The sequence below is a fragment of the Lithobates pipiens genome, unplaced genomic scaffold (genome assembly GCF_037356315.1).
Source record: "Lithobates pipiens isolate NorthernLeopardFrog02 unplaced genomic scaffold, aLitPip1_a1.2 Scaffold_23, whole genome shotgun sequence".
Taxonomy (NCBI): Eukaryota; Metazoa; Chordata; class Amphibia; order Anura; family Ranidae; genus Lithobates; species Lithobates pipiens.
Genome location: NW_027507785.1, coordinates 201820852 through 201835348, shown reverse-complemented (window position 1 = coordinate 201835348; position 14497 = coordinate 201820852). Strand labels below are relative to the sequence as shown.

Below are 14497 nucleotides of genomic sequence, written 5' to 3'. Positions count from 1 at the left end.
CACAGTATATACCTATATCACAAAAGCAATAACAAAATTAAAAATCCATCATCATTAATCTCTCTGCATTACAGGGTCAAACGAAACAACACAAATTTGCTTTGAACTGTAAACTGTCTGCTATGTGCACATTGTGAGCTGACGAAAAATAAATTATTCTATTGATTGAAAGAGTTGAAAATTTCCCATCATATAAAAGAGGTGAGGGGAACTTTAATTATAGCATTTGTAATGGCACAGTAGTAATTACAAATTCAATCATTAATGCTGAATTATTGGTTATTTCTCTAAGATGCAGACGTTCTTTCCCTAACAGTAATTTATGATGGAATATTTGTGATTGGAAGGAATATAAACCCCAGACCAATTAATAATTAACAGCTAAACGATCTTTCTGTTGAAAAAGGTCAGAGTGTACTATGCTGTCTTACAGGCATTCTTTTGAAAACCTTGTGAATGTACACTTGCCTTTCTAATATAAATTATATATTGCCGTTAAACATAATATCTATTTTTCTGTTTAGTTAAGAAATATAGTCAATACGGGTAGATATTTTCAAGATCTGGTAGATATTTTCATTATCTAGATGTATGATATTTAAAAGGTACACACCAATAAACCGAAAATTAAAAGGACCCTTTGCTATGCCCATTAAGGGAAAAGCAACGTGTTCACTTTAGTGCCACCTCTCCAGCGGTACATATTTACCTTAAACCCTCCAGCAGAAATGTCCAGCCACCATGAACCAGGAAGGGAAACCCAGGGTAAGCTCCAAGCCATTGCTTACACAGAACTGGGAACTCTCTTCTGCCCCATATAAAAACCCAACCACCAAGTACCAGCATAGTTACATAGTTAGTAAGGTTGAATAAAGACACCAGTCCAACCTGAGTGTCTACAATTGTCCCCATCACTGTACATTGCACAGTCACATCAGTCCTTACCTTCAAGGAGCCCACAATCTAGGGTCCCCATTTATATACTAGGGCCAATTTTGGACATAAACCAATTAACCTACCTGCATGTCTTGGGAGTACCTGGAGGAAACCCACACAGGCACAGGGAGAACATGCAAACTCCAGGCAGGTAGTGTCATGGTTGGGATTCGAACCAGCGACCATTCAGCTAACCACTACATCACTGTGCCGCCCACAATGAACCAGGAAGGGAAACTCAGGGTAAGCTCCAAGCCATTGCTTACACAGAACTGGGAACTCTTTTCTGCCCCATATAAAAACCCAGCCACCAAGTACCAGCACTATGACATGAGAGGAAAAAGATTGCCTCTCATGTGCCTCCATATTCAGAGATATTGGGTAATGTCTTTGCTCCCAGCATCTAAACTGAATGATCAGGTAACAACCGAAAGATCATGTGCTGCGGGGAAGGGGAGCATCAAACCCGTATGGGACAAGCACAGGTTTTCTTTAGTTCTGAAGATGTACACCTGTAAGCAGTCTACCTGTTCAGTGTTTAATCTTTTCTTTGGGCATTGCTATAGTCCAAACCAATCTCTTGTCAGTAATAAGGATATCTGGAAACCCTGTTTGCTTATGTGGCTGTAAAACAAGTAGAAGAATTCACCAACATGCCCAGTGTGGGTTCTCTACTGTCTCTCTGGTATCATCTTCTTTTGGAACAAACTAATGAGTTTTAATTTATTTTAGCATCATATAAAATTGTCCTAGCATTTTCATGTTTAATGTGTTCAAGGTTAATTTGTACACAAGTTGAAAAGAGAAGGATCAGAGGTGTCTAGGGGCAGGATCTCTTTAGACTATAGAAGGGAGTAGGAACAATGAAGCTTTACGTATTGGCCAGGCCAGCCTCAGTAACCAGCATGGAAGGTCAGGAGGTAGAAGGTGCAGAGGACATGGTTGACTTATACTGGAGAAATTAGATTAGCATGTATAAATGGCATGATTTATGTAGCTAGCTATTTCTGTGGATTCAACACTTGTTCTGTGGTTTTCACTTACAGCAGTTGCACATATTTTGAGTTCTGTATCTTCTGTATATGCGCAGCCAGTATTGCGCAGGCTTAAAACAGTTTTACAAAGCAATCACTTCCTATAAATACTTACAGTAGAATGGCTCATATGGAGCACCTGGCAATGTTGCTACCAATATGAAATACCATTCTTCCTACAAGGCAGTTCATCAAATGTCTACCCTGCTAAAGCTATCCATGTGATTTGCTAAGATGAGAAATAAAAAGTTGTCTGACCCAGATCTTCAACCAAGTGTTCACTTGTAGATGTTCTGAAATGCTGACTGTGGGATTGATTTACTTAAACTGGAGCAGCTCTGCACAGAAAGCTTTGAGGTTTTATTGTCAAAGCTTAATTAATTAAGCTGAAGTTAGAATCTAATAGACTAACATGCTTAACTACAACAGATTCTAAGTCCTACACTTTTAGTAAATCTCCCCCTGTGAGCCAAGCTTTTAGTGCTTTGGCTTTTGGCATTGCAAGACACCTAACTTTATCTTCACCTGAATCTTAAACCTTAAACTAACAGCGATTGTAAAGGTTTTTTTTTTTTTTAAATACATACATGTCTCACACACCTGCAAGGGTTTAGCACAGAGCGGCCCGATTCTCCTTTTCTGGGGTCCCCCGGCAGTGCTCCTGGCTTCTCCTCTTCATCAAGTGCCCCCTCAGTGAGCTGCATTCCATGGGGGCACTCTTGCAAACACGCTCCTGAGTCCTGCTGCAATTCACACAAACAGGACTCGGCCACACCCCCGGTTCACATGTCACTGGATTTGATTCACAGCAGCGGGAGCTGCTATATATCTTTTCAATGAGGACCTCTGACATAGTGGCTGGAGCTTCTGGGCTCCTGCTCATCGCTGGAACGATCAAGTTCAGGTAAGAAAAAGGTAGGCTCTGGGGGGCAGCTGCAGCACAGAGACTTTACAACTCCTTTAACTGGTTTCCGGCTCACGTCTTTACAGGGATAGAATAGCACCCCTGCACGTAACCCCATATGGGTTCCCTTTAAGAGCCGCCAGAGGGCGCGTATCCACTGCACAGCGGGGGACCAAAAGCCAGTGGCCGACGGTTGAAATCGCATGCACGAGAGCCAGACACACAAATCCCTGTTCTGCCATGGAAGAGGAGACATGTCGTTTGTTCCTACTAAGTAGGAACAACCATGTGTCTCCTCCCCTAGTCAGTCCTATCCCCATACAGTTAGAACACACTGAGGGACCACATGTTTAACCCCTTGATCTCCCCATAGTATTAACCCCTTCCCTGCCAGTGACATTTATACAGTAACCAGTGCGTATTTATAGCACTGATCGCTGTATAAATGTCAATGGTCCCAAAAATGTATCAAAAGTGTTCGATCTGTCCATTGCAGTACCGCTAAAAATCGCACATCATCCCCATTACTAGTAAAAAAAAAACACCATAAATCTTACCCATAGTTTGTAGATACTATAACTTTTGTGCAATCAATATACGCTTATTGCGATTTTAATATGTAGAAGAATACATATTGGCCTAAACTGATGAAGAAATTTTTTTATTTTTTTTTTAAATTTGGGATATTTATGTTAGCAAAAAGTAAAAAAAAAATATATATTTTTTTAAATTGTCGTTTTTATTTTTTTTGTTTATAGCGCAAAAAATAAAAACTGCAGGAGGTGATCAAATACCACCATAAGAATGCTCTATTTGTGCGAAAAAAAGAATGCAAATTTTGTTTGGGTACAGCATCGCATGACTGCGCAATTGTCAGTTAAAGCGACACAGTGCCAAATTGTAAAACGTACTCAGGAAGGGTGTAAAATCTTCCGGGGCTCAAGTGGTTAAAATACCTGACCCTGATTCCAAATCTTAACCTAATCCTTAAAGTTAAAGTATTGCCAAGGCACACCCTTTACTCCTCCTCCATGAAATTGATTGACTGTGGATCCCAAGGCAGAGCTTCAGAAGCCTAAGCCTAAGTCATTTACTTTCCCTAGAGGAGCAGCAAAGGGCATGTCTTCTATATGTGTATAATCGCAGGCTGCCTTCACATGCCAGCACAGGCAGCATCATCATGCCGATTCTGCTTTCCTGCTGAAACAGAAATGCCTATAGAGTCTACAAGCTATGCTACGCAAAGTACGCATTATCAACTACTTTCTACCCATGCCAATTCTCACATTTCTCTCCTACATGTAAAATGTAAAAATCATCATTAATTTGCTATAAAATTGCATAGAACCCCAAAACATTATATATGTTTTTTTAGTAAAGACCCTAGAGAATACAATGGCGGTTGTTGCAGCTTTTTATCTCGCACGGTATTTGCGCAGAAATTTTTGGAATGCATTTTTTTGGGAGGAAAAAACAGTTTTGTGCTTTAAAAAAAAAAAAAAAACAGTTAGTCCAATGTTTTTGCGTATTGTGAAAGTTGAAGTTACACCGAGTAAATAGATACCCAACATGTCACGCTTCAAAATTGCACACGCTTGTGGAATGGAGCCAAAGTTCGCTACTTTAAAATCCCCATAGGCGACGCTTGAATTTTTTTTCTGGTTACATGTTTTGAGTTACAGAGAAGGTCTGGGGACAAAATAATTGCTCTCGTTTCAACGTTTACGTCGATACCTCACATGTATGGTTTGAACACCATTTTCATATGTGGGCGGGACTTACGTATGCGCTTGCTTTTGCGTGTGAGCACATGGGGACAGGGGCGCTTTAAAATTATTATTACTTTTTTTTTTTATTGTTAATTATACTTTCTTTTTTTTTTTTGTTTGACACTTAAAAAATAAATAAATAAATAAATAAATAGTCCAAAGTCCATCACGTCAAATGACGATGGCCGGGCGGCAACAGGTTAAAAATTGATTAATCATGATGTACTGACAGCCTATCTCATTTCTTAAGGCTCTAAAATATCTGGACAGTACAGATACCTCCCAAATGACCCCTTTTTGTAAAGATAACATTCAAAAGGTATTTAGCAAGAGGAATAGTGAGTTTTTTGCCCACAATAGTTTGGAAAATGGAGATATTTTTCCCCCCCACAAAATTGTGATATTAACAAGTTATTTCTCACACATGGCATAAATAAACATGCAATTACACGCCAAAATACATTCTGTTCTGCTACTCCTCCTAAGTATGGCAATACCACATGTTTGAGGCTTTTTTACAACCTGGCCACAGAGAGGCCCAACACGCAGGGAACACCATCAGGCATTCTAGGAGAATGAATTACACATTTCGTTTCCTGACTACCTATCACATTTTTGAGGGCCCTGGTGCACCAGCACAATAGAAACACCCACAAAATGACCCAATTTTGGAAAGCAAACATCCCAATGTATATTCTAGGAGGCATAATAAGTCTTTTGAACATTTATAAAGATAGAACAGATGTGCGCCAGCTGATCATGGACAGATATGTGCAGATGATCACAAACATATGTGTGCCAGATGATCACGCACAGATGTGCCAGATGATCACAGACAGATGTGACAGATGTACCAGATGATCACAGACAGATGTGTGCCAGATGATCAGGGACAGATGTGACAGATGTACCAGATGATCACAGACAGATGTGTGCCAGATGAACAGGGACAGATGTAACAGATGTGCCTGATGAGCAAGGCAGATGTGACAGATGATTACAGACAGATGTTCAGTGGGACAGATGTTTAGTGGGACAGATGTGGACAGTTGGACAGATGTTCAGTAAGACGGATGTTCAGTGAGACAGATGTGGACAGATGTCCAGTGGGACAGATGTCCAGTGGGACAGATGTTTACTGGGACAGATGTGTGACAAGTGCTTGTGTTTTTCACTGTTTGGGGACACTAGCTGAGTGATCAGTGTGTAAAAAGCAGCTCATACACACTGATCTCAAGCTCGCAGATCCGCTCTCCTTCTCACTGACTATGTATGAGGAGAGGCAGATTGATCACCTGGCAATGGCTCTCGGTTTACAGTACATGATGGCTGTGGTTGGATACAGCCGTCATGTGATCAGGAGGGCCAATCACAGAGCCCTCCTTCTGAGCGATGTTGCCCAATCTCTGGGAGACATGGGCAGATCAGGATCGCACAACTGCGTGGGAATGCGGCTGCGTGATCCCGCTTCCTGTGACGTCCCCTCAGGCTGCTTACATCACATGATGGCTGAGATTGGACACACCCATCATGTGATCAGGAGGGCAAATCACAGAGCCCTCCTGCCGATCCGAGATGCCGCGTGTCTGGGGGACAAGTGCACATCGGGATCTGAGCTGAGCGTCCTTCCCTCTCCTGAAGGACGTTCAGGAATGCCCACTCAGAAGGCGGAAGCGCCCACCCAGCCGTTTATGTGCAGTTGCGGGGTGTGGAAAGCGGTTAAGAGGCATCAACACAAGTAAGTTTGTACCTCAACATTAGCATAAAAAAAAAGACATTAATATAAATTCTAAGCTTTAACATTACCCATTAACACTAAAACCTTACTGCCTATTGAAAAACCCTGACCTTAACGTTCACTCATTATCCACAGGTGGTGGTCTCAATGGGGATCATTGATAATTTCAAAAAACTGTTAGATAAGCAACTGAACAAGAGCAACATACAGGGATATATAATGTAATACTGACATATAATCACACACATACCTTGGACTTGATGGACTTGTGTCTTTTTTTAACCTTACCTACTCTGTAACTATGTAAAGCTGAATTCCAGGAATTCAGCAGCTTTGATAATTGTGCAGGCATACTATGAGATATGTCCAACAAGGTGCATGCCACCTCCTAGACTTATGTTTATTATTTATATCTGACAAGTATATGGCAGTCCTGGAGGAGACAATTGCGGCTCTGAGTGGAGAAAAGCACAGACAGCAGCCGTGCCCACCACTCCCCTCTGCTTCCCATTCACAGAAGCCATTGTATTTTGTGAATGTTTTCACATAATACAAAGGCTTCTATGATTGGGCATAAGGAGGGGAGGGGCAGGAATTGTAGCTGTACTGACTCTGCACTTAGAGGAGCTGAGACCACAGAATCCAGCGTCAGAGTTTCGGTAGCTATAATCTTGGAGGACAAGAAACCTGTCAGATATAAATGAAAGAGTTATGTCCATGAGGTGCCATGCACCTCGTTGGACTTCACTCATAGTATGATATATAAAAATGCAGCGCTTAAATGTCCATAAAAGAAAAAAAGAATGCCCATCAATCCCGGGGGGCACCAGATAGGTGAATAAATCTTGACTTAAAGGTGAACAGTATTCTACCACCAACACCACAGTAAGCCAAGCCTCTTACCCTTACAACTGGATCGCTAGATTATAGGTGGTCAAAAAACGCCCAGACATCAATCCACCACAGACTGCTCCAGCATGGATTCAGGCATCACTCCTCATGTTGAAAGGTGTAAAGACAAAAACCACTTCATGGTGTAGTATATCAAAACCGTTTCAATTTATTAAAACCTTATATATATATATATATATATATATATTTTGTTTTCACACAGTGGTAGATGTAAACAAGCATGTCATATGAAAAACTCCTGATGGTTTCAAACCGACCAGATGGCCGTGGTCATTTATCTTTAAAACGTATAGTATGGCTGCATTTTTTTACAAAGTTGCTGAATTCCTGGAGTTCAGCTTTCAAAGAGAAGAAAATAAACCTCTGAGCAACAACTACGTACAATTACAGAAGCTATAATTTATAATCAGTCCTTCAGTTGTCCTAAGTGTTAAATAAAATAATCAGGTAAACTAGACTTTGGTCTCTGTATTGTTTAAAATGTGGGTGATGAAAAACGATAAAGATCACAGCTGGAAAAGGACCTAACCTCACTTTTCTATGATGCAGGCTGGAAAGGGACTGCCCCAGCCTGTGATTGAATAGTGAATGAGCAGCAAAACACTAATGAGATCCTTCTTGTGTTCTCCCCTCCTATCAGCCAGCTTTTGGTGTGCTCTTTGATGTAGTAAAGTCGAATTGGCTTGCTAAACTGCCCCTTTCTCTCCCATTCTGAATTATGCTGGGCTGTAAACTACTAAAGACTGAGATAAAGCTAGTTGAAGAAAGTGAAAAGATAGCGATGGGCTTGTAGATTTATTTTACTGGCATTGTTATATTATTATTGTTGGTGTAAATGATCTGGTTCCTGCTTCTACATCCCAGAGGATCTCCACCATCTCCTTGGCTTGTAATATAATGTTAGAAGGGTTGAAATTTAAGCGCCACACCACTGCTTAGTGGTCCAGACTACTTTATTCCATTAAAGGTCAGGGATATAATTCAAAAAATAGACAACTCATTTTGGGGGTTTAAGCGCCCCCTTCATTAGGGCTTCACTGACAACCATGTGAACAAACCAGTAGTGAACTGGACCTACAATGGTATTTATTCCAGTGTGAGTTGAAAGCACAGGCCTACTCAGCAGCTTGTTCGGCAGTCACTGAGGAATTATACGAAACATATAAAAGGATATTCTTTAAAGGGTAAGTTCACCTTTACAGAGAAATCTGTAAGGTGAACTTACACAAGACCCCCTCCTCAATACGGCCCCCCTCCCACCTGTCCCGCTGAGCCCCAGTATAGCTGCCTCATGGCTCCTGGGCTTAGAAATCCCCAGAGCTTCATCTCCTAAACGTACCCCATCAGGAGGTACATTTAGGAGCATTCTAGTTGGTCAGCGCTGTCACGTAGCCCGTCCTCACAGCGGGGAAGAAGAATGGAGAAAACTGAGGGGATTTCTAAACACCGGAGCCGGGAATACCGGGGCTCAGAACGGGAGATCGCCGCGCTGCAGGTCAGCAGGACTGGGGGACCTGTGTAAGTTTACCTTACAGATTTTTCTGTAAAGGTGAACTTACACTTTAACGAATACATCGTATTTTATATTTTTAATAGGAATAGTTTAATAGGAATATTTTATATTGGTCTACACTTTTGCTTTAAATAGTAAATATTTCTCATTAATTGAAAAAAAAAAAAAAACAGGTCAGGCAACATCTTGTCCCAATAGATTTATATAGTGCCTGGTCATGTGCCATGCATTCTCTGAGGATTAAAGCATGTGTACATGGCCTCATACTGAGAGACAGAGTCCCATGTGTGCCAAGCTCTGTTCACCTGCCCGGCAGTATACAAGGTCATTCAAAATCAGCAATGGAAAGTAGAAGATTGTACTCTTCTATACTGCTATGTGTGTTCCCGGAACAGTTCAATGAATTCTCCATATTTTTGTAAGCTGCTATTAACTTACAAGAGAGAAACTTATAGTAACCAGTCCAAATTAGAAGATACGTATCCACGAACCTAAACTAGCGTATTTTTCGCTCCATAAGATGCACCTAGGTTTTAGAGTAGTAAAACAAGAAAAAATATTCTGAACCAAATGATGTACTAATATATTTACCAGTACCCAAGAAATGCAGCCTGACCATTGGCATTGAAATGCAGTCTGACTTGTGCCATACAATGCAGCCTGCCAGTGCCATACAATGCAGCCTGCCAGTGCCAGACAATGCAGCCTGCCAGTGCCATACAATGCAGCCTGCCAGTGCCATACAATGCAGCCTGCCAGTGCCATACAATGCAGCCTGCCAGTGCCAGACAATGCAGCCTGCCAGTGTCAGACAATGCAGCCTGCCAATGTCAGACAATGCAGCCTGCCAATGTCAGACAATGCAGCCTGCCAATGTCAGACAATGCAGCCTGCCAGTGTCAGACAATGCAGCCTGCCAGTGTCAGACAATGCAGCCTGCCAGTGTCAGACAATGCAGCCTGCCAGTGTCAGACAATGCAGCCTGCCAGTGTCAGACAATGCAGCCTGCCAGTGTCATACAATGCAGCCTGCCAGTGTCATACAATGCAGCCTGCCAGTGTCATACAATGCAGCCTGCCAGTGTCATACAATGCAGCCTGCCAGTGTCATATAATGCAGCCTGCCTGTGCCATACAACGCAGCCTGACCTGTGGCTGGCAAGGACCTAGTCACATCTGAAAGAGCAGCCCGAGCTGGCCTGCGGCCACACTCTGTGGTGGTCCTGGTCAATATTCACTCCATAAGACGCACAGGTCTTTTCCACCATTTTTTTTTTTTGAGCGGGGTGGGGGGGGGGGGTTTAAAAATATGGTATATACAAATTGTAACTTTATTAGGCAAGTAGTAGATACGCTACAAATTTTGTGTCTTCATAGCAAACCACAGTCACGCATAATTTTCCTTTTTGCAGTATTTATATTGGGTTAACAATAAAAAAGAGGCAGGGTTCAAACAAAAGAAAAAGATTAAAAATGTAATGCAACATATTGAACTAACAGAAAATGTCCTTGCAAATTATGTGATGTCTGGTTAGTTATTATATTTGTTCTCCTTCTGACTGAAAGCTATAGCACTCCCTACATTCTCTGCATTTTAATTAGATGTTAGAGAACGCTTTATCGAGACTAAGTCATAGTTGTTTTTTACTGGTTACTGTTGCGATAATAGATTTGGTACGCTATCAGAAATTCTCTATAAAAACTGCATATGAACATTTTATATTGAGCTTATCCAACTGTGTGCATGATTCAGTAAACTAAAAACTCTTTGCTTTCTCATCCATAATGGTCACTTGACCTAAGGACCAGGATTAGGCCAAGTGATCTACAGCATCTCTGCATTGTTGGCACCACCTTCAGGGAGTCCTCATTCACTTTAATTGAAGACTTCGCTGATATCACTGTCCTAGTGCACTGGCATGGATCGTATATGCCATAACCTGAGAGCCACAGCACATGCTTACTACAGCTGAAATGTGGGATTTTACATTTTACAGTTTCAGCTGAACCTTTAAAATTTCAATAGCTTCTTTACATAACCTTAAAATGATTGTAAACCCCATTCATGAAAGTTGAGCATAAGACACCTGAGAAGTTCTCCGATGCATGAGATAACAGTAGCTGAGGGTGCAGAGAGGTAGATAAGCTGGGAGCTTGTCTATTCAAACTACTGCTCTGCATGTTCCTTTGTTCCTCTGCCAATGTGGAGGTGGGGTTGTGTCCCTTTCCTCCAATCAGCTCTCACGCAGTGTAAATCCAGTATCCCCACCCGCCCATATGTGCTGTTAAAAGAGGAAGAAAGATTTTTAGCATGATCTGCACTTTCAAAAGAGTGTAGAAAAGGGAAGACAGCAGATATACAAGTAAAACTTATGTAGGAGGATTTGTTTCATCTCTGTGTATCACCTGAGGTCATTCACTTCACTGGCTATATGCGAGGGTTTACAACCACTTTAACTGCTTGCCGTCCAGGCGCCGTCATTATACTGAGACAGGTTGTCTCGTTCCTAGGAATCACTGTATCTATACGCCGTCCTTTTAATAGCTATAGCACCCACGCGCCAGCTGCATGTTGGTAGAGCTGATGCGCATGGCCAGTGGCCGCGATGTCCGCTGCCTACCCGCAATCGCTCCAGAGAGCCAGAATGGGGATCTGTCAATGTAAACAAACAGATCCCTGTTCTGACAGGGGAGTTCAGCGTAATTGTCTGTTCATAGTGATCAGGAACAGCAATCTCTCTCTACTCCCAGTCATTTCCCCCCCCCCCACAGTTAGAAACACCTCCCAGGGAACTCATTCAACCCCTTTATTGCCCCCTAGTTTTAACCCCTTCCCTGCCAGTGTCATTTATACAGTAATGAGTGCATTTTTTATAGCACTGATCGCTGTATAAATGTCACTGGTCCCAAAAAAGTGTCAAATGTGTCTGATCTGTCCACCGCAATGGTGCAGTCCTGCTAAAAATTTCTGATCACCTCCATTACTACTAAAAAAATGTTTTGCCTTAAAGTGGAAAAAAAAAACATCGATTTAAACAGTTAAAAAAAAAGGCATGCTGGGAATGCTAACTGCACATTGGCTGTGCTCTCAGCCAAACTATCAAACCATCCAATGGCTGGTGTCATAACGAATCACATGTGCAGCGCCATAGCAGCTGAAGATTAAACAGAGGCAAAGAGGGCAGCTTCCTTGGCTGAAAACGATGGTGGAGTTTACTTCCACTTTAAGGGAATGCATTAGGGTAAAAACTAAGAATTGCTTTAGAAACATTTTAAGCATGCATGTAATGTTATTACTTTAATTACCCAGAAAATCACTTTTAATATTAGATTTATTATAAAGTGGTTGTAAACCTCACACATGAAAAAACATATCCTTCTATACTGTGTACTTGTCTCAATTTAGAGCACTAAGTGTAATTTTGGTCTGCTGCTTCGTTCCTCTGCTATCAACACGCATCACTGCTGACAATTGTGTATCTCTTCCCTCCAATCAGCTCTCAGGGCTCTCCTCACTAAGCTCTGCAGAGTGTAATTTCAGCTCCCTGCCCACTTTTTTATTGACAGCTCAGACAAGCTGTATAAAGTCTGGACTTTGGACAGCTGTAGAGAAAAGAACACTGCAGATAAACAGGTAAAACTTATGTAGGAGGATTTGTTTCATGTCTGTGTATTATCTGAGGCTAGTCACTTCACTGGGTATAATAACTTTCATACTGGGATGTGAATTTGCTTGAGTTCTTTTATAAGCTCCAACAATTCATCCCGTGGTCAAATGAGAGTGTCCTTACTGCAGAGTGAGGACTTCTGAGGTCCTTCTGTGGACAGGAGAATAAAAGACAGTTGCAAGAGCTTAGCCATAAAGTCAGAAACAAAGTGAATCTATACAAGCTATTTATAATGGAGAGTGGATCTCACTATCTCTCCTCTGACAGACACCACAATGGTTACTGCACATTGCGCTGGTTTTTGATATCTGTTCTCTTTTTTTTGATGGTTGATTATTATTTTTCATGTTGATTTATAGGTGTCCTTGTCTATGTGGATGGAGGATGCTTTGGAAAGGGGATAATTTGTCACCTTTCCCTGCTTCTCCTTCCGACCAGGTGCTGCCTATTTATCTAGCTGTTTCCGATGAGAGCTTTTGTTATTACTGATGCCCACCCGGGCTGAACCACATAAACATTCTATGTTTGTAAGGGTTTGTGCTCCTGTAGAAATCCTAATAAAGAAGAATTTATGAGCATTTATATGGTGATGCCGATCCATTTATTCTGGATACATTGCGCTCTGTATCTTAAGTGGCATTCATAAAATGCAGGCCACAGTTGGTAGTCTGAGGTCTCCATCAGAGTGTTCTATGAAAAACACCGCAGTGAACACTCTGTTATATTACATGGCTGGGCTCTCAATGTTTTTTCTTCATTAAGCAATTTGAATGGGTCTTCACTAGCTTTGGAGTCCTGAAGCTTTAATGTTTTAAATTGGGGCCCATCCAGTTTAAAGTAGAATTTGAGGATAAAGATAACTAATTAATCTTAAAAATTCTTCCTCCCCCTTCCAAACACAAATTCTGCAGGGGAGAGCAGAGAGGACTCTAAAACAGCTGGCAATGACATCACCCATAGGCCTACTATAGCCCAACCCTTGTTGGCGGCACCTCTTCTACTCTGCAGCTGCCGCTGGCTGGCACACGGGAGCAGGACCCCGTGGCCAGGCTGGAGTGGGCTGAAAATAGGTAAATATACAGATCTTTTTTACACAGGTTAGCCAGAATAGGTGTTAGGAGGGGAGAGTGAGCTTTTAAGATTAGTAAGCTTTATCCTGGAATTCTACTAATAGGAAATAAAGTTTATAATTCAGATTTTTTTTTGGCCTTAAGCCAAACCTTAACCATGTATGAGCAGGCTGAATGCTCAACTTGGGTACAACCAGCCTGTCAGATTTTAAATGTGATTATTGCAGGCGGCTGGTATAGCTGCTAGCAGTAATCACTGTCTTCTCCCAGAAGGGATGGCTTCTGGATATTGAGTAGTTACCATTTCATGTTTTTTACTGTTTGTAGAAAAATGCCTTGACAGAATTATGTTCTTACACAAAACTTACAAGCTGGGCTGGCAAATTATTGGAGTGCCAACTTTGGCAGTGCATCCGGATAGTAAAGACTCATGTTAAACTGTTTTACAGTACATACACAGTACACAAAACTACAGCCTGGTATAAAGAGACCATTTTTTAGCACCAACCTGAATCTGGGTGTCTTATTGTCCTCCGAGGCCCATTTTCTTTCTATTAAAAATGGAAAGGTAGAAAGTCAGTTCATTTATAAGCTGTTCATTTCCACCGACACCAAGAATCCTTATAAATAAACTAGCTGTACTGCATCAACTACTTGAAAGATGTCTACTTGGAATTATTTTGACATTTTGTAACCTTTCCAGAAAATCAAGTTATGTATATATGCAGGTGCCTGATTGCTCAAGGTTAACTCAACTAAATAAAAAATACATGGCCTGTATAGGGGACATAATATAAAGAAACACAGGTTGGATTTCACTAATGCAAGTAAACAAAATTTTTGTAAGCTGACCTCTGATTAGTGAGCTGCAACCCTAAGCAAGGTTATTTTGTTTTTGTCCACATTTACACAAATACAGATCAGCAAAAAAAATACTAATGCTTAAGAAGAAGG

General features: G+C 41.4%; 1 protein-coding gene across 4 annotated transcripts in view; it reads right to left on the bottom strand.

The window, feature by feature from the left end:
- The window catches only part of VAV3 (vav guanine nucleotide exchange factor 3), a 318799-nt gene that overhangs the window by 66230 nt on the left and 238072 nt on the right, over positions 1-14497 (bottom strand). For all 4 annotated transcript variants that reach the window (XM_077452774.1, XM_077452773.1, XM_077452776.1 and 1 more), the window contains exon 19: positions 14052-14094. In XM_077452774.1, coding sequence (XP_077308900.1) covers positions 14052-14094 — 43 coding nt within the window. The remainder of the gene's footprint in view (positions 1-14051; positions 14095-14497) is intronic.